At 43.0% G+C, this 21,380-nt stretch overlaps 1 protein-coding gene across 2 annotated transcripts; it reads left to right on the forward strand.

The window, feature by feature from the left end:
• Positions 1-300: 300 nt before the first annotated feature.
• gosr1 (golgi SNAP receptor complex member 1) lies at positions 301-21,363 on the forward strand. 2 transcript variants are annotated; one of them, XM_047035932.1, is made up of 9 exons: positions 301-380; positions 982-1,093; positions 1,336-1,426; positions 1,593-1,700; positions 1,915-2,006; positions 5,397-5,471; positions 16,348-16,377; positions 19,891-19,973; positions 20,636-21,363. In XM_047035932.1, the coding sequence occupies exons 1-9, from the start codon at positions 350-352 to the stop codon at positions 20,758-20,760; spliced, it is 747 nt and encodes a 248-aa protein (XP_046891888.1). In that variant the 5' UTR covers positions 301-349; the 3' UTR covers positions 20,761-21,363. The 2 variants fall into 2 exon arrangements, with proteins under 2 accessions (XP_046891888.1, XP_046891889.1); XM_047035933.1 differs by having other exon boundaries at positions 1,339-1,426.
• The last annotated feature ends 17 nt before the right edge of the window (positions 21,364-21,380 follow it).

The following is a 21,380-nucleotide window of genomic DNA, read 5'->3' on the forward strand; positions in this document are numbered from 1 at the left end:
TTGACCAGAAAGCGCATAAATCTGTTCAGTTCATGTTTACGAACATTACTTCAAAATAAGAGCAAAGCTTGAAACACACCATCTCCATTAGAACCCAAACAAACTCAGCGTTGGAAAACTGTATTCATTTGATCAATGATGTAAGATTTTAGCTGACGCTTTTTTTCAAAGTGATCTAGCGAGGAAGCTTTTAATCTGCAAATGAAAAATGCTTACATATTCAAATTCTAAAAAAGGACATTTGTCTCACACGTTTTTATTTTGAAAATGTTGTAAGAACTCAACCGGAAATGAGATTCCTTATTGAGGCTGGCTTTTCATCCTAGCGTGGTGACGTTCGACAACAAAGATGGCAGGAGGAAGCAGCAACTACTGGGAAGGTGAGGTGGCACCCTCGCGTAAACATGGCATAATCGCTGGTACTGGATATCCTTTTATCAGTTATTTATCATTTGTTAGGTCTCTAGAGTTTCCTGTTCAGCTACTGTCATTTTCCAGAACGACGGGGCCCGTGTCGTAGAGGAATGCGGCTACTTAGCTTGAAGACCTAGCTTCTAGATAGATAGGAGTCGAACCATACATGTCGCCGATATATTCTCGGTCGAGTCTTATCAGCTTGGTTTCCTAGAAGGCCACAAAGAAGCTAGGAACTGCTCACCTCACAATTGTAAATGGCTTAACAATGAACAAATTGAAGACGATCATGATATGCTTAACTTAAGTTTTTGCCCTTTGGGGAACGAGGGTTCCTCAAAATGTTTGATGCCCATTATTCACCAAGCACTAGCCTCTTAGGAAACCTACCCACCTGAGAAATTCTGTGCATTACTTCTAAAGCTTCCAATTTAACAAGCCTCCCCGTTGACATGTGACAACTCACTGACATCACGATTTTGCCCCCTCACCCCCCTCAACCACTGTCAGTAGCGTGCAGTAGCTTAAGTTGGTTTGGTATTTTCATTTGTCAATTTTACATCACAGATCTGCGAAAGCAGGCTAGGCAGCTGGAGAATGAGCTTGACCTGAAGCTGGTCTCCTTCAGCAAGCTGTGCACCAGCTACAGTACTTCCAGAGATGGTCGTAGAGGAGACAGGTATGTTCATGGTTCAGTTTTATTTTGTGACATAGCACCTTCAAATAACAAAATGACTCAATGGGGTCACATATTTGGAAAGTTGAAATTAAAGAAACTGAAGTGATTCTGGCGTAAATGTAAAAGCATAAAATATTCAGAGAAAAACCTCTTTCCAATTTTTTTTTCTTCTCACTGATTTGCTTACATTTCTTACTACTTTTCTGTTCTTTTGTCAATCTCTCTCCCTTTCTGACCTTCAGCAGCTCAGACACAACACCTCTCCTAAACAACTCAACACAAGACAGGATGTTTGACACCATGTCTGTGGAAATGGAACAGCTGTTGGCTAAGGTAACATTTTCCAGTCACACAAATAACAATAAAAGGATGTAATTAGTGACTGTTTTAGAGGGATGCAGACAAATATAGCCAGGTGTAGGAATGTGAGGACTTTGTTTGTGTTGTGAGAGCACTCTTTGTGATGTGTAGATCTTACCTATTTATCTTTGTTTGGCAGCTTACAGGGGTGAATGACAAGATGGCAGAGTACACCAGCACACCAGGAGTGTCCTCCTTGAATGCTGCTCTCATGCACACCCTACAGAGACACAGAGATATCCTGCAGGTGTACCCCTCTCCCTCCCACGTGCGCACACCTACACACCATGAACTTAACGTCATACACATCTCCTGCTGTTGACTTGAAATGCAATGTACTGCCTTCAGGCTTCTTCAAAATAGTCTTAAAATTGTCACCTAGCAACATTATTCTGACCCTACTGCTGGTTGAAAACCAATTTACCAAGTTCCATGTTATGGAATATCTTTTGTTGTCGCAGGACTACACTCATGAATTCCACAAAACTAAAGCCAATTTCCTGGCTATCCGAGAGAGGGAAGACTTGCTGGGGTCTGTCCGAAAAGACATTGAGTGAGTATCTATCCGTCTCTCAATCTCCAAATATGTCATTGGAAAATTGAACCATGAGCCTTTATTGATGTTTTCCTTCAACACAAACTAGTTTTATAACCCTGTTCCTGCAATGCGAAAGCATTAGCCTCAACATATTGGCTCAATAGTGAATGAAGGCCATGTTAATAAGGGTAGGGTCCCAGACCATGACTCTTGTCTCCCTTATAATGGCTTATTGATCTTCAGAAAAAATCTGAGGACCATTACAGCTTCTGTCATTGATCAGTCACCCACCCCTAGTCATGTCTGCAGATGGCGTGCCGTGTGTGTGTGTGTGTGGGGGGGTACATATGTGCTTTGTCACCCTATATCATGGAGCCTTCCCATGAACCTTTTGCCATGGTGGATTTAATTGAAAGTTTTCTTATAAGGAGAATTAGTGTCGGTAGGAAATAATTTTGTTGAAATGTGATGCAAGGATTTTTTTATTGCAGCCAGGAGGGCTGTTTGTGTGTGTCATGCTGGCTGAACTCCAATACAATTTTTACACTGTTTTCAAATGTAAGTCTGTGATTTAAAGATTGAGGCCAGGTAGTCAATCTACATGTGGATAGCTGTTAATTAAAAGGGGTTTTAAGCAGTCATGCAGTATAAACATGCAGCCTAAAAATAAGTGTTTAGTTAGTTCAGGGACCCATTTACATTCAGATGTTTTATGAAAGTCATTTATGAATTCCCCCTTCTCTCGTCTGCAAGTGGGCATTGTGTTCTCCTTTTCACCTATCTCTCCATCTCATGATGCTTTTGACTAGCCTTGTAATGTAATTATGCTACTGATAGCGTTCTAAGCTATTCATTCAGAGGAACTGTTTTTTTTGGGGAACCCATGCAAAACAGACAGTACTAAGTCATAAGAAATGCCTCTGGGTTTCTGGGCTGTGATCACCATGCTGTCATGGTTGAACACTGGTTAGACGTCTTATGCTGTGGTATCCAACTATTACATACACAAACATACTGAAAGACTATTTACATTTTAATAATTTTGCAGACTGTTTCATCCAAATGTCGCTCTTCCAGCAACATGCCAGGGAAGTAAAGGGTTTGGGGTACACTAGCACCATGCCAAAATACATTTTCAGCATACTACCTGTAGAAGTAGTAAAACTACTAAAATAATTGTTTTACTCAAATAGAAAATATTGTTAGTTGCCTGTTTAATTATTAATGTAATTATTAGTTGCCTGTTTAATTATAATAGATAATATTGACAGTTGGATTCAATTGAGATTGATCCCTATTAAAGAATGTCTTTTACAGCTATGTGGTGTTAGCAGCATTTTTACCAATTAGTCATGCTGCCCCCTAACCTCCTGAAATCTTCCCCAATAATCAACAATGCTAGACGATGCATTGTTGATCCAATGCATATCAATGACTTGGTGATGTTTCGCTAATGCTGACTAATGAGCTTGTTGTGAGGTAATAGAAGGGCTTGTCACAGTTGAGTAAATTACAACATGCTACTTGTGTATAGCATTGAAAAGGCTGACTATCTCTTCTGTCCAGAGAAGTGGTGGAGAAGGAGGACATCAATAATGTGCTTATGGGCTTACTGGAACAGCTTACCTAATATCACTGCTAGGGGGCTATGGTAGGACTAACATTCTTTCATCACTAAGAGGTCGCACGGTTCTTTGCTGTTGTTAATTTGGGTCAGAATGTGAACTGTGAATTTGTGTGTTCCCTCCCCCAGCCAAAACATAAAAATATAAAACATTTATTGGGATATAAATTTTTTGTATCATATTCATTTACTTAACACATAGTTACCGTCACACCTCAAACAGAATCAAATGGATTTGACACAACTGGTATATTGCCAACTCCTCGATCTCAGAATGTGGATAAAAATATATTTTTATTTACTGCATGCTGTAGTTATGCAAGCCTGAGGGTTTCAAATGGTGCATTGGTGACAAAGGTACACCCACCCACAGGGTCTGTTCAACTTTAGGACACTAGGGGGCAGTATGACCCTCTGTTCTCCTGCAGGTTGCACAGGGATCTGTCACCCTATCACTGAAAGTTTACCTTAGTCTTTCCACCACACACGCGCACAGGTGTTTATTAGTGTTGTATATCACTCGAAGCACCATTCGAACCCATCAATGTATCAATAATAAATTGCCCCAAACACACCTACACACGCCATACACACAACTCATACATCCCTCACCTCCTTTTAGTTACATTTTGTCCTTTCCATCTGTGGTCAGTGTGCTCCAGAGCCCTGCACAGAGCCCTGAGCGGAGCACTGAGGAGAGATGTTCCTGCCCGTCCCCAATGTGACTTCTAAATGTCAGCAGCACAAACGACAGCCACTGATTTGCAGCCCTATCCTTTTAAAAAAGCTTGTTGGAATGATTAAACTGGTTGTCTCTTTGCCAGCGACACTTGAGCTTCAGAGACAGACTGGCCAACCTTAGTGCCCAAGGCAACCAGCTGCCAATTCCATGTGTGTTGTATGGGTAATGACCGTTTATGTGATAGTGTTTGGTGATGGGTGGTAGGATAGTTATGTGTGTATGTATACATATTTTACCACACCAACCTTTTGCTTAAAACAAGATTGCAGATCATAGCAAGTGTGCAGGCTACCTTGAAAGTCAGTATTGACCTCATGAAGAAATAGCCTGCACAGCTTGAACTAAACAATTATCTACATAAGACTGCACAAAGCCATCAATATTTGGCTGAAATCGAAGCATTGTCACTAATACATGGAACACAATACAGGAAATTGCATGGCAAGTGCTGTTGAGGAATTGATTAAACATTACAGGCACCATTCTGTGTTTTGAAGCCATTTTGGACATATTAGAACAAATAAGTACTTGGGTTGGTGCTTGTGATTTATTATTGAGTCCTTTTGAGACAAGTGGAGGCAGAAAGAAAGGTAGTCTGCTCCTCCACCACCTTCCTCTCTCCATGCCTGCTTTTGCAGCATCCCCCATTTTGTGAGGGAATGATAGAACGATTGTGGAATGGAGTGATGGAAAGAGAAGGACTTGGGTCTATTGAGAAGCAGTGAAGGTAGATCATTGGAGAAAGACTGTCATAGTGTCATGTCAGTGTGAGAATCAGTGCTGTGCAGCCCTGGCAATGAGCTGATGTCATCAGAAGAAGGCCTCAGTTCCCTTCAGCCAGGCTTACACCCCTGTAGCTTTGGTCTACGCGTGCCAGTCCTTTCACTCAGCAGACCTCCATTTGACCTTCCATTTAACTGAGTGTAAGGGATGGCTCCACACTTTCCAGTTTGAAATGGGTGTGGCTTATTTAAATAGACTAACTTAACTCTTTCTCTTTCTTTCTCTCTCTGTCTCTGTCTCTCTCTCTCTTTTACAGAACGTACAAGAGTGGTTCAGGAGTAAACAACAGAAGAACCGAGCTGTTTCTGAAGGAGCACGAACACCTGAGAAAGTAAGATCCATGTGTGTGTACGCACACGCACACACACACACACACACACATAGATGTAGGACCTTTCTCTGCAGTTTTGGTCTTGATATAAACACAAGAAGAGATTCCAAAGGATTTGATAACAAGCCCGCTCGTCAGTTGGAAGCTATCAGTAGAGATCTTTCGTGGAAAGCAGAATGTTTCACGTCTGGCTCTTTTTTCCACTACTGTTGCCTTTCTCCCCACAAAGCTTCTGCCACTTCCCTGTAATCAGGCTAACGGTCTGAAATTCAGCGTCTGAAATCCCGGGATAACTCATCTTGATGGGGCCAGTCGGCCATTTTGAATAACTCTAAAATCATTGCCTCTGTGTTTGCTTGCTAAGCACTGGCAGCTAGAGTAACAGATGGGGCAGCAGTTCTCTCCCTCTTACACTCAGTTAATAAAACAAATGGTGGTATAATTGTGGTTACGCTGCAATATCTGAAGTTTTTGGGACATAAGCCTGATAAGACTGAATTTAGGACTTGTTTCTTTTATATGGGGTGGTTGGGTTGAATCTGATTTGAGGTCAAGGGTATGCTTAAGGAGTCTCCTGTCATCTAAATCCAATTAACACTAATTCATAAATCTTCTGAATTTCTTGGTATTCATTAGGCTACCAATTAAAATAGCGACATAATAAATCCTAAAGGTCAACGTCTCTATCAAGTACTGTTTAACCATGCATTTTTCTTCCTTCACACACACTGCTGTATGTTTTGCACGACTGCTAATACACCGGAATCACATTTATCATGGCTACTGTCTCTTGGAGAATTTCACAAATTAGGCGTAACCGAGGTCTATAAAGCACTGTGATTGGTCTGCTCTGTGCCGTGAACCGTTTGTGTCCTGGCTGTCTTCTCTCCCTGAGGAACTGGCCTCAATTACCCAAGATACCTAGGAACACCCAAGACTTCCAATTTACTTGATGTAACAAAAGGAACTGACAGACCTTCATCTGACACAAACAAAATCAATGTCCATATATATATATATATATTTTTTTTTTTTTTTTGAGTATCAAAAGGGATATGAAATAGGATATAAAGCCTTCCGTCTTTGAAGTAAACAATGCGTGAGAGCTTGATCAATATAGATACAGTATGAACCCAATGGGATGCCTCTATGACTTAATTCTATAAATGGTCTTTTGGTTTAGATACAGGCCAAAAATGTAGATACAGCTTTGGCAAATGATTTGTCCAACTTCAGTTGTTGTAGTGTCTTGATTCAATATTGTTCCAGCAATCGCTACCGTTTTGTGGCATTTTTGTCAAGCCGCCGTCTTCCGACTCTCGCTGTATGAGAACAGAAGCTCGTCTCCAGCTCCTGCCAGCCAGCTGATAACAGATCCTTTTTCTTATGGTTGATTGAGGACAAAACCCCACCGTCCAATTAGCCCTGGAGATGAGAATGCGCTGTGTGTGTTATTGTCTGCTGTGTGTTACTGTGTGTATGTGCCACAACCATCCCACGTTCAAGGGCTTTTGGCTCAATAATAGGCTCTTCAGGGATGGGTGTGGCTTAGTAGGGAGGGTGGAATAGAGTTTTAGTTATATTCACACTGGTTCCTCCACCAGTTCAGAACTTGACTCGAGATGTGTTACCCAGGGCATCTGAGTAAAATAATTGCATCACTGCTTTGTATTTAGTCAGGTGCTGATGTAGTGTTTAGAGTGGATGGTTTCTCTATCAAAGGAGGATAGTGGCCCTGAAGACACCTAGCAGTGCAGAAAATGCAAATCACCTGACAAACAAATTGCCCACTAGCACACTACGTGTGTGCGTGTGATGGAAAGTAGAGGGAGACTGTTTGCGAGAGGAGGACTCAGCTAAGATCTGCCCTTTTCCCTCCCATCACTTCTATTTTCCTTTATACCTATTTCTTACTCAGACTTGCATGACCTTTGTCACTGTCAAAATTGCATCCCGGATAAACACTCTGCCAATCTCACTGCCTAAGTCTTTGTATGCCTCTGAAATTTTCTGTCCTTATCGTCAAGCAAGAGAAGAACATTTCATGTTAGCCCGATATGATTACTTTAAACCACAGATGATATTAGAGGCTTCCCTAGCCAATGACATAGACAGTGGAGATGAGTGCTTTGGCGGGTGAGATTATGTTACCCATGATTTGTTCTATTGGAAAGTGAGAGAGCAGGAAAAAGGGTGTTACAGACCGCAGTAATGGCATTAAGAGGTTTCCACAATCAAAGAACTGAAGGATACTTCCTCTTTCTCTACTTAATGGATCATAAACATTGTTAGTGTTTTGTGACCTATTCTGAGCACTGTGTATGTTTTGTGTGTATGAGAGGGATCATTTGGATAAGTGTAGTTAAAACATGTCCAAAAAAAGGAGGTTATATAGGATATAGACATATACAACCTGCCCCCACTCTCTCATACATGCACACTCAAGGAACCCCAGGGCCTAAAAACCCTGATCTAGCAGTTCTTAGCACTGAAAAGAACAGCATCCTTAGTTTATACCTGCATCTATTCATTTTATAACTCCCACTTTGAATTCAGTTTTTGAGTTCATACAGGTGTCATTTGAATATTGGATATCTGTTATCCAATGAATACATGAATTGGAATCTGTGACTACTCCAAAGCATAGTATCTTTGTAAAAAGTGTGAGACTTCTTCAGTCATGTTTTTGTGAATGGTGACTATTTATTTTGTGAACAAGACTTCACAGTATCTGTAGGTTGCTCTTTAAGATGCTGGTTTCTGTTTGTTGTGTACAATTTCTTCTCAATACATATGAAGTTTTTTTTCTTTTCATTTTTGATACCTATAATCACATCTTCTAAATTTAGAGAATACCCACCAATTGCCACAAGGCTGAAAGAAACCTGTTCAGTTACACCTGAGGTATGCAACAGTTTATTGTATTGACTTGAAATTTAAGTTAGGTAAATTGTGTTCTGATTTTGCAAAAGGAATCTCATTACAAAAAGTATTGACCACTGACCTAGGGGTAGAGGTCTGGACATGGGTCAGATGGTCGTTTTGGAAGGATAAGGAAATCTTCTGTGTCTGCCTTTGACATGTATTGTCCTACTCCCTCATCCTTGTGTTCTCTGTGAGGTGGAGAACATGTGTATTATTATTCTCCACAGAGCCCAGCTGTCTGATCAGGCATTACTGTGGCCTTGATGTGGCCTGCTTTTTTCTGTCAACACACACACACACACACACACACACACACACACCTTTTTAATCTTCTGACACAACCGCTCTCCTCCCTTTCTTCTCTTTCTCTCTTAGACTCTTGACTCAGAGGATATTGTTGTATTGTTTTCCGATGGTCTTTTCTGTCTGCCTTAACTGTAGTGCAGTCTAATTGTTTCGGTCCATTTCGGTTTCCACAGCAGATTCTTTACCCTGTCCCTGCGTTGGTTTGTGGCCAATGGTTGGCAGTGTTGCCACACTGGTAAGCTCTTGGAAGGTATCCACTGTGAGAATGTGAAAAGTGATTCTTTCTCTCTTCTCCAACTCCCCCTCTTGCTCATAGATACTCTAGTAAATGACTGTCTGCAGTGTGTATCCGATGTGTGTATTCGATGTCCCTGTGTAGACTACGAGCATGCAGTCTCTACACACCCCCCCTCTCTTTCTCTTCCCTCCCTCTTTCCCTCTTTCTTTCCTCTCCCTCACTCTTGCACCATTTTTCTTTGTCGCTCTGTCATTTCTCTCTGCGTGTTTCCCATGCCCCTCCACCATCCCATGGTCCCTCCCTTTCCATCCTTGTCAAATCCCCCCCTCCATTTCCATTTGTTTTGTTCCTCCACCTAACATAATTATATTATCTGCAGTAATCTCTCTCTATTATTTTCTTTCTTTGCAATTTTCTCCCATTGGCTCTCTCCCCTTGCCCCCCCGTTTCTCCCTCTCAGACCACCACATCCGTGGCTGGACACTTTCCCTGCACACCATGCTAGCTCTTGATATATGCTAATGTAATCTCTATGAGTGAGGGGAGCCCAGTGGGAACCAGATGTATGGAAGAAGCGGTGGAGCTACTCCTCCTCTGCCCCATAACAGGAGCTAGTGAGTAGGGTGCGACAGCCAGGCGCCGCTCCACTGTGGTGATGTATAGTCTGGTGCTGCTGCTTGATTTGCAGCATTGGTATTCTAATGTCCACATTTCTTGACCTCCCAAAATCCTCAAATTGAAAGTTGTGAAGGTGAATGACGTCTTTTGGGTTGCGTAGGTTATTTGAGTAATACACGAGGTATTGCTGGAGACATCCAGCTGTGAGGCCGCTGTGTGGAAACGTGGGGCTCAGTGGTGTTGCATCTCTAGTGTAGCTCTGCGTCAGTCCTCAACACTGCTCTGGTTCTCCAAGGCTCTCTGTCCATCTCTGTTGCTGTCTTTCTCACTGTCACTTGCTCTCTCTCTCAAACTTCTTTTGTATCAACAAATGCTGACTGTTTTCCTCTTCTCCTAAGTTTTTCCAGATAGTCTTATTTAGCGTCTGAGTTTTGGTGTTGGTGTGGATTGTGCGTGCACAAGAGTATTTTTTTAACTAGACTGGGCTGAATCCCATTCAGAAAAGACCTAACAATCTCTTTCTTCTCATCTTTTGCACCCCCCCTCTCTCCTTGCCTGATTGCATCACTCTTATGCCGTTCCCTTCTTTCTCAGTTTGATTCCCCCCCCCCTTGTGTCCCTTGTTCATTTCCCTCCTGTAGTTCTTGTCACTTCTTAAAAGCTTGTACATAAATCTATCGCACTCGCCAAGACTCTGACCAATCAGAGCAAAGCAGCGTTTGATCGTCAGCTCTCCTCACTGGAGCAGAGCTGGGGATTGGAGGAAGATATTGGGTTGAGCATGTGTGTATGTGTGGGGGGTTGTTATCTAAATGTGATATTTGCATGGGACAGGAGGAGGACTGACCAAGATCTAGTACATTCATCACCAAACCAAAGACCAAACCCAGTCCATTAACCGTAAGCTCTCTGAGGTGATGCCTCCAGGAAGCTACCGTATAACTAGATTCCTTTTCCTACCTAAAGATGAGCAAGTCTTGTTCTCGATGTAAAAATCAGTTCAAGTTTTCATGAGTTAGGCTGAACTGGTTCAGTTGTAAAGATACAAGATAAAGAAAGCCCTGCTAGCAGAGATGCGTGGATTGCTTTGACAATGAGCCTGCACTGCAAAGGTTATGACTGTTTGTCACGGGAGCAGCAAGGAAGTGTGATTATGTCCAGCTGGGTCTGCGTTCGGGTGACTCATTTGTGTGTGTGTCTGTGTGTGTTTTTTCTGTGTCCGAATGTGTGCGCTTGAGCTTGCACCCGAGTATAAATCACAAGACGAGGGAATTAGCTTTGTGCTAATGACCGTTTTTTAATGACTGCAGCAGGACACCACTGGGAGGGAAACACACACACACTGGACACCCACGTTTTGGAAACGCATAAAATAAGACCATTCACACTTTAGCACAAATATATACGCTGTACACACAAACAAGCACACATCCTCCACCTTCTCTCTGTACGACTGAGGCCTCATACCCGAAGGAAAGTGCGCAACAAATAAATCCTTTCCCCGCCGTCTCATCTGTGCGTATAAAAACCCAATGAATCAGGCTACACCGCAGCCCTCAGCATTCCCCCCCCCCCCTCCCTCCTCTGCAACCAATGATTTACAGGCCAAGTGCCATCGGCAGACGAATGTGAAGGTTCACTTCTCTCTCCCCCCTCCCCCTTCCCCCCCAACCTTGCCTTCGTTAGGCCTACTGCGCCCCCCCACTAACAGCTGTGTTAGATGGCTGTTGAGTTACCCACCCCCCCTTTTTTTTTTTTTTACTTGGGTAACAGCTGGTATTTCCTAGTATATTTCACCATGTCTCGAGACACAGCAGGTGTTCTGTCTCTTCATCAGCCAGCTGTGATGCCCACTCCCTGCCATGCTACTACAGGTAATTGGCTTCATAGGATCCACCTAGAAAAATTTGATTATCTTCTGTTGTTGTTGCTAAATATGTTAGGTTAACCAATGTGTTTCATTTTCCAACTCACTGTCTAAATCTTTGATTTCACACCCACTTTGGCAATGAGGTAATGGAAACACTACTTTTCGCCTCATTTTGTGTTTGTTTGACTGCTTCATCTGTAAAATGGAATCACTTACTTAGCTACTGGGCTTTGTTGCTAGGTGTTTCCCTTCTGGCACACAGAGCTACGTAAGCTGCAGGAATGGGTTCACCAGGTATTGCGTGCACTCATTCATCAAAAATACAGAAACATCTCCATTAAAATGAACACCCTTTCAAAAGTTAAACTGAGTACAGGTAGTACATTTCTTCAAGGCCGCTTAACCATTCTTCATCATTAACATCAGGACATGAATAAAAACGAGACAATAATACTAAATGTCCTCACTTCATACGTATAGATCTGCTTTAGAAGTGAAAATAAGTTCAGGGACCCCAGCCGGGAAAGACGAGCTTGCCCGAATGGATTTTTGACCGTGTGGATTTACCTTAACCATTAGAACTGACTGGGGTCAACTGCAGTACGTTAACCATCAAACATAATACAGAAGACCATGAAAGCCAATTACCAGGACAACGAAACACTCTGACCTGGTGTCTTAAGGGACCATGGACCATTCCCAATTACTCCCCCTCCTTGTCCAATAGGCTGACTGAATCAACACTCCCATGTCCCAGTGGAATTGGATTAGAACCTTTTGATTGGCTCATTTATTTGGAAAGAGCAGCTGAAACAGCTCCACAAGGAAGCTGAATTAAACTGTAATCAACTGTGACTTCCCTCCCTTGTCATTTTTGTGATGTTTTGTCCTAATCAGCCAGCACTTTTATGGGAATAGTTCATTACTGTGCCCACACAATGGTTCAGTAAGCTCATCCTAATTAGGGTTTGGTTACAATTACACACAACAAATATGGTTATCAACAATATTTGTATTTTTTTGATTATCTTCTATTGATAGCCTACCTACGCTATCTGTTGTGATTATTAATCCCCCCTGTAATTCATAAGTGATGACCTCAATCTTTCTCCCCACCTTGGAGAAGAGCCCAACTTCTGTTGGATAACGAACTGCCAGCACAGCTCTATACCTTGACACACACACAAATGTCCATAGACACTGTCTCCTTGAATCGTGACGCTCCTCCTCAGCATAATAGATGTTGGGCCCGTGCAGGGGTCAGCTTATGAGACACAAGGAGACCTTGCCCGTCGTAGATCTGTCTCCCTGAGTAAGCCAGGTGGCACACGATGGCAGAGCCCATGTCCCCTGCTGCTCCAGGGAGGACATCCATCACTGAGGTTAGGAGGAGGGTTGTGGAGAGGGGGGCACTGGTGAACAAGGTCTCTGTAGACACAGCAGTGCTGATTGCAACAACATCATAATAAGGCAAGACCTCAACCCTGAGTCATTAGGCAAAGTAATTAATTTTGTAGTTTGATATGCAATGTTCCAATTGGCCAAACTCAAGATTTTCAATTATATGCCGGTTCTTTATTTATTTCAAATTGCCTCTCGGCTATTCCGTGATGTCCTGTTTTACAAGAGCAAAGAAACTAATGACTCCTGCTTTGTTTGTTTATCTTTCTGCTCCTTTCTACTGAAACGTTATCAGTATCGATCCTAATTGGGGAATAAACTGCTGAGAGCATTGTATTTGACAAGCAACCTGATTCTCACAGGAGAAGGTCATACGTTTGTGGGAGTGAGTGAGAGGGACAGCCACTCTGTAGGACTGTGTGTGTGTGATGAGACAGTGTGTGTGTGAGAATCAGGCTGTGTGTGTGTGTTGTTTTATTAGTCACTCTGGGCCAGACGGTCAACCGACCACGCCCTCTGGGTTATCAGCATCAAGCGACTCACCTGGGATTTGTCTTGCTTCATCTTTTGAGTCCACACAAACAAGTGATTTAGCCCTACTGCGGCAAAACCTCATTATCTCCGACATGGCTATCTCCTCTCCATTTTATCAACATACCAATAAAACGCCTCCCAGCCATTACTGCCCCCTCACTGGCCTGTCAAAAATCACTACAGCGTAAATACATTGCTCCACTAAACGCTCCCTTCAATACCTGTGAGTTGACTGTATTCGCACGACTACGTATGGAGTTCCTCAGCCCAACAGCATCTAATACGTCAAAATCTGCAGTGTGACTAGTTCTGATTTATCAAAGTAATTGATCTTTTAAATATGACGAGCATTCATAGTGTATGTTAGCATTAGCATTGTCATATTGTCTTGGTTCCTTCCCAAGTCTAAGAAAGATGGCATTGAAGAGCCATTCAGACTTCAGGCAGAGATTGCCCATCTGCAGTTACAGCTTTCCTACCCACATTCCAGACCATTTGCTCTGCTATAATTGGGTTGTGTTAAAACTACTGCATACAGGAAGTGAGGAATCTGCCAGCTGCATTATTGTGATACAGTGCTGTCTTTATTTGCAGCCGGTGTCTGTATTTAACTGTTTGTTGACCTAACATTCTGGTATTTTCTTTTCGCTCTCTCTCACCACCTAGATAAAAACATTTAAGTTACTAGTTTTTTTTACGGAAAGCAAGCTACAAACCTGACTGATGATTCATTCATACAGTCTGCTCTAACTTGGCGTCCATCTTGGAAATGACCTTTTGGTCTTGAGCAAAAGCTGCAGCGTTAACCATTATGGTAATATGCTGCTGCTGGCTCGATATGACCTAGACTATTACAGAGGAGGTTCAGAGAAGCCCTTTCTGGCAGTTGCAGGTGTGAGCATGTAAATAGCTGTTTGATGTTCATGTATGATACTGCACACAAACATTCCTTTAGAATTGAATTGATGTCATTAGAGTACTTCCAGCCCTTCAGTCACAGTGTGCAGCTAACGCATGGCAAGCTAGTTCTTTTTTTCCGGTCATGTTGGCTTGTGAAAGGTATGTGACATATAGTGTAAAAGTTGATACCTTGCCCTGTCATAAAATGGCAGCTGGATACCAATGCGTCTCGTAATGGAGGACTGACAGTGTTGAGGTAGAGAGAAAGAGCCTTGTCAGCACAGATGAGGGGACATTCATAATGGTTAGCCGCACAGTGCTAATCTCACTGGAATAATATGTCTTCATCAACTGTTTGTGCTTCAGTCTGACTGAATGAAGGACCGCCCGCCCCTGCCAAGATGCAATATAGAGTGAAACATGATACAAACAGCGAGCTTTTGATTTAGTGAGGGAGTTTCTTGGAGAATGTGACCAGCTTTGAGGTTACTGCAGCTATTTCGGAGGTAAAGGATGATGGGTAGCCTATTTGTTGGCTCCATATTGGCTTTTGTGGCTGGTAGGTGCGAATGATGGTTACATTTGCTTTCATACCTTTGAAAGATTTTCTGGAAGACTTTGGATAAAACACATTTTTTGTTAATCCTTTAGGGTAGTACATATTTACCTGTACTCAAAACACATGTGCTTCGCAAGGGAGACAGACTGCAAGTAGCAGAGGCAAGATCAAAATGAGTTCAATGTTCCACAAACGTACACAACATCGTGTCAAAAATGGTGGCGTTGCTTCCCTCTGCACTGTTGACTGGGCTGCACAACTCTTTAATTTTTAAGCTTTAGATTTTGTGTACATTAACTAGGTTTAAGATATGTGCATCAGATGAGTCTTCTTGCTATTGTCCCACTTTCTGCACCTTGGAGAGATCGGAAATGGTCTATCAGACGCACGTTAGAGTAACATTTCTATCTTCCTGTCTGACCAGCATTAGCATGCAGAGTGGACACTACCTGCTTTGCGCTATCCAATAGGGGGAGGAGAACATCTTGCACCCTTTTCAATCTTCTGTCAGATTCCATGAGAGTTGACATATTGATTGACAGGCCAGACACGCCTACATTACTCATTTTGTTGGCGGCACCAGCTCCAGTGGACTCACCTGACTGTTTCACATTTCGATGGGTTTAGGTACCAAGAATTTAGTTTATGGACGTCAAAGTGAAAAGGTTATTTCAGGAACATGGCATGGGTGACATTTCCAACCCAATGGGAATTGTGTTGTTCTTTTTATAGAGAAGCTCGGTTTTCAAAACCTGTGTTCATGGCAGTATTTCATATTATGTAGAGGTAGCTGTGTATCTTATTCTTTTTTTAGACTCTTGCATGTTCTTTCACGCTGACTAATTCAAGACATGACAATGTATGTTTTAATAGGTTCATTTACTTGAGTGAGTGCCGTGTCATACAACTGTCATAGGAGTTAGGCCTGCATAATGGATGTCTTAAGTAGTCATGTCAGAGTTGCTTGTCAGTTGATGAGTAAAACCTCCATCCATGTTGCAAGTTTTAACTTTTGTTATACAGTGGTTGACTGAAGAAATCATTCAATATGAATGAAACGGATATTCCCCTACTATTTAGCAGAATTCTGCTATGTTGTCTTATTTTATATGAGCCAGGCACTAGACAGTCTACATTTAGGGCCTTCTCTCTTCTCTTCTCACCAGAAGTGAAATACAGATTTCACATAACTTGATGTGATTCAACCAACCCAGTTCTTCCTACATAAGAAATGAGTGTCAATAGTAAATTCATGTTACCCATGGTTAACAATTAGTTTCTCTTCACTTGAGTACTGCTGCAAAGGATTTCTGGAATCAGATATAGGGAGAAAAGAGGGGAGGTGAGGGGTTTAGTCCTAGTCCAAACTATCTTGGCCAGCCTGCTTCAGATTGTGGACAGCAATGAATTGAACACGATCCCTCCAGAAAGATGTGGAGGAGCTGAAGTTATTAAACTGCTCCGTTTGACCACAATACCTTTCCTCACAGTCTCTCTCTTTGTGTCCTCCCTCTCTTTTCTGCAGTTCCGACCGACTGATGGACGACACAATAAGGTAAGCACATATACATCCGCACTCATGTACAGCATACAAACAGCTTACATTGAACATCCGTTTATGCATGCCCCCAAATGGACCTGTCTGCATTGCTAAATGAAATAAGTCCATCAGACATCCCCTGATACTGCATATTGCAAATGGCATCATCACCACCCGCTCCCAGAGGAAGGAACACCTCACATAAGTCGAGTGGTTTTACTCGTTGCCAGTACATCCCGCTTCTCTGACACCACTCAAATGGAAGATTAGCCCAGAGATTGGTCTAAAAGCTGATCCTATCTTTTTTAATGGTGCGATCTGACGAGACTCTTTGGGATGACTTCTCCTTTCAATGTCCCCTGATGACGGGCTGTAGCTGCAGCTCATTTCCTGTCGAGTAGCTAATTGCAAGTTTGTTATGGTCCTTCAAACTCTTTTTGAAACTGTAATGACTTCAAACATGGCTCTCTGTGTCAGCGGGACACTTCTTCTAAACTTCAACTATGGAAACAGATGGGAGCTTTCAGAAGTTGAGCTCAGTTGTGGCGGTGCTTCCACTGTGCGGGCTTTCTTGAGGATCTGCATCTCTTCTCCTCTTTTTCACCTGACAAAAAGCGAGCCCCTTGTCCCTCCACTCCCCCTCCCTCCCCAGCTGTTGCCCGCAGCGCTCCGTCTCGGGCGTTGTTCCCAACCGCTGAGTGTGCTGCCCCCGCCTGCCTCCCCCAGCAATGTGCCGTCACCTCGTCTGCTCCCCTCTCTCTTTGCCGCCTTCTCTCCATCCTAGCCTGCCTCTGTTCTCTCCGCTCCCACCGGCTGGTTCAGTCTCGCTGCCACACGGATGACCCTCCTCCCTGCCTGCCTCCTTCCCCCTCCGCCCCCCTCTTCCGCTCCCATCCCTCCATTCCTGTGTTGCCAGGGATGTCACATTGCAGGAAGCCCATGGGACCAGCTGGCGCCAGGATCTTAATTAAGTGGACTTGTGAGCCGTGCAATCCCTCCCTCCTTCCCTCCGTCCCTCACCCTTCTCTCCACGAGAATGTCACTCTCTCTCTGTCTCGTTGTAGTCAAGCAGAAAGTGTGAGGATGACACAGGTCTTTTGTAATTACTGGTTTTCTCTAGCCTCAACACACTTAACAAGACAGACAAATGAGAACCCAGTTTTCCTGCTTGCTGTTCTGGTGTGTTCCATCTGGCCATAGGAGTGGAATATAACCCAGTGAAACCAAGTCAAATTAGGATTTGGTTTTTAATTTGGGTAAAACAAAAAGAAAAAGATAGAAGGATGATGAACAAAGGCAGTTAATGCAAATCATTAAAACAAATGTTTTTGCAGATGCATCTGAAGCCCCAAACAGGTTCTCTGACAGGGTAACAATGAGGCTACAGCATCAGCTGGACAGCAGCCAGTGTGAGGAAGCTTGTACCTACACACCGGCTGCTCCGATTACCATTAGCACTGAGCTGAATGCTGGCCTCGCCTGCTTCCCCAGTCAGCAGGGTTGAAAATTGGTAAGACAGCCAATACATGTTTTTATCTGACCTTGGAGAACATGATACATAAGCGAAACCCCTGGATGGTTTTACGTCATGGCCGTCCCATCTGCTGTGGGGAGATGGCGAAGTTAGTAAGGCTGATGCAGCATACATAAACCAAAACACACAGGGCTAGCACTCACAAAACACACGGCTAGCACTCACAAAACACACAGGGCTAGCACTCACAAAACACACAGGGCTAGCACTCACAAAACACACAGGGCTAGCACTCACAAAACACACAGGGCTAGCACTCACAAAACACACAGGGCTAGCACTCACAAAACACACAGGGCTAGCACTCACAAAACACACGGCTAGCACTCACAAAACACACGGCTAGCACTCACAAAACACACAGGGCTAGCACTCACAAAACACACAGGGCTAGCACTCACAAAACACACAGGGCTAGCACTCACAAAACACACAGGGCTAGCACTCACAAAACACACAGGGCTAGCACTCACAAAACACACAGGGCTAGCACTCACAAAACACACAGGGCTAGCACTCACAAAACACACAGGGCTACCACTCTCAAAACACACAGGGCAAGCACTCAAAAAACACACAGGGCTAGCACTCACAAAACACACAAGTTAACAATTCTCTGAATCACCCATTAGCTTACTAAACTCTCTAACCCCTAAAAACACACGCACATGGCAAGGGAGTCCAGCAGTATCGAATACAGTTCAGTTAGAGGGTCTTGTTGTTTGTGAGTGAGGCACTCTGGAGAATGAGCCCTTAGGGGACCTCCTTCCCAGGGAACCTGCGAGACCAGAGCACGCTGGTGCGGAACCCTTAGAGCCCTAAGCGCCACAGGGCAATTATCCATATGTTTTCGTCCACCATATTAATTTGAGAGAAATTACTTTTCCTAGGTAGTTTTTTTGACTTGCTCTCTTTTCTAGGCCATTTATGTACTTATTTTTTTTTATGTAAAAATTGTATTATACTAATATTCAGTCAAGTTGTTTTCTTGCTGTTTGTGGGTGTGAGCCCTGATTGCATCATGTGTCCCGAGAGTATAATCCCACTATTCACTGGGGAAGTGTCATTTCTACCTGGAATCAAGCTAAAATCTCAGGCCACAATGTTCTGGTCTTATGGTCTGACTAATGGGAACCACACCTTCACCCCCATCAACACGCAGAGGAGTCTGCTGTCTTATACTATTTTCAATTGAAAGTTTGCAACACCACCTAATTCGAGGGAGAAACCATAAGTACTTTTTGAGATCAGTGCCAATGTCTCTGTAGCAGATGCACTCATTTTGGCAAGAGGTGCCTGGTTTCAGGCTATAGTTTACATTACTCTCCCTAAAGTTGCTGACATTCCAAGTTTTGGATCAGGCTACGGTATCACAGCAACTCAATATCCTCTCTCGTTCGGCAAACAACCACTCTGGAGAAGATCGGAGTGCAACAGTAGCTGTCTGCAGAGTTGTCAAGCTGCATCCACAGGGGCTGAAACTTACTTGCTCAGACTTTTTTTTTTTTACCTTTGTAGAAAATACCTAAGAGACTATTTTGTTTAAAAATGCATTAGGCAGAGTGAAGTACATGTCGTCATCGTGTAAAAAGCCTCTCTTATCACTAATGAGAGAACTGCTGTCTGAAGGAATTAACCTCTGTGGATTTGTTGCCACAGAGGAATTTTTGCTGGGAGAGGCGTGGTGACAATGGGAGAGAGTAGGCCTTATTTGTCAGTGTAGTGAATGTGTGGGTACGAGAGAGCATGACAGTGTCCGTGGGTAGTGTTGGCTAAGGTCTCCTTTGTCTCAGTCTGACTCATCCTTCTGTTTTACCTGAATGGGAAATCGCCTTCCCCCCCACTCTAAAAGGTATTTTCTCCCTGTCACGGTCGCAGCTGTTAAAAACCCATTAGGACGGACAAAAGTGTTCTGCAGCCTGGTGATAGACACGCCGGCATGATGTCGTAACAGTGCACTTCACTGTTTTCTCTCTGTCTTTTTCTCTCTCTAGTATCGCCATGGCGACTAAGGAAAACATGACTTCTCAGAGAGGCTTGCTGAAGTCTATACAGAGCAGGGTCAACACCCTGGCTAGTATCCTTTCAACATGAATGAAACATCTTGAACATGTTTACGGAAAATTGCCATGCATTCAGACTGTTGGATATTCAAACTGGGAATTTGCACAGATAAAATGTGTATGTGCCTGACAACCTGTGGAAAAAAATACTGTACACTATCTTGTACAGTCAGCTGTAAATTGTAAACGCATAGTATATAGCATACACACCACTGGTTTCAATACTTTTGTCAATTGTTTATAGAGTCAATTTATCTGTTTTGAGGGATCCAGAATTGAGTTGGCGTAATTTTCAAATGCAACTTTTACGGATCCCCGAGATCAGTTTTATCTCTCTTTCAATTCTATGTCGTTAAAAACAATAGGGCACACAAATCAGCCTCTCATAGATGGTCAAAAATTGAATTGGTTGAAAAATGAGAAATTGTGGTCTGCTTGACTGAAGGCATAAATGGTCCCATTTTTCATTCCAGGCGGTTGTTTTTATGAGAAATAGATTGCAGCCAGGTTGTGTTAAAGCCTGAAATGTTAATAAATAAGCAGGCCCCTTTATCCAGTCTGTGACAAGTAGTAAAGCTCTATCATATCTCTCTCTTTCATTTATAAAGTTTATGTAAACAAATATCTGTTTAGTCCACATTGTTTCTGTATGCTTCCTTAGTCTCTCACCCTCAAGATCGCTTTCCAACAATCAACAATCTCATCCAGCGAATCAACTTGCGGAAGAGACGGGACTCCCTCATCCTGGGCGGAGTCATCGGGGTCTGCACTATCCTCCTACTCCTTTACGCTTTCCACTGACGGACAAGCCTAACCCACAGAAGGCTGAAAACAGAGGAAGATCAGCTGATGCTGGCGGGCTGCTCTGCATCCATAGCATCAGAAACTCTGCAAGACCAGGTTTTGTTAATGGAAGACCCTATTGGCGCCCACATGGCCCAATCATATAACAGGATTAACCGTGGCCAACATGGACTACCAAGATACCTATTTAGCGCAGAACAGGGAAAGGGGTGGTAGATGGATGGGAGAGAGGAATGGCACTTTTGCTTTTATGTTATGTTTTCCCATCACAGCGATAACATCCTGGTCAGATACGGATAAGGGAACAGAGACCAAATGTACTAATAGTACTAGATTTTAAAAGTTATATAACTATCGCTTTGGCAAAGAATCAGGCTGAAGACGGCCCAAAGAGACTATTTTCACCGAATGTCATTTATTTCTGGGCTTGAAGGATTTTTAGTTGGATGGTTTTTATGTGGTGGGAGGTGGGTTATCATGGGCGGCTGTAAAATGTGCATTAATAAATTATTCATATATGGTATGTATGTAAAACAAATTGTGTGGAATTTGACACATTTAAAAACATTTTATTTTTCAAAATATAAAATTTCCACTCAATGTGATATCCTAATTGT

Source organism: Hypomesus transpacificus, chromosome 15 (assembly GCF_021917145.1).
Source record: "Hypomesus transpacificus isolate Combined female chromosome 15, fHypTra1, whole genome shotgun sequence".
In the NCBI taxonomy this organism is placed as follows: Eukaryota; Metazoa; Chordata; class Actinopteri; order Osmeriformes; family Osmeridae; genus Hypomesus; species Hypomesus transpacificus.

Excerpts from the sequence above, each read along its gene's own strand:
- gosr1 (XM_047035932.1), top strand. The coding sequence starts at position 350 with ATGGCAGGAGGAAGCAGCAACTACTGGGAAG. Across the intron at positions 1,094-1,335 it reads GATGGTCGTAGAGGAGACAG|CAGCTCAGACACAACACCTC; the intron begins GTATGTTCATGG and ends TCTGACCTTCAG. Across the intron at positions 1,427-1,592 it reads TGGAACAGCTGTTGGCTAAG|CTTACAGGGGTGAATGACAA; the intron begins GTAACATTTTCC and ends TTTGTTTGGCAG.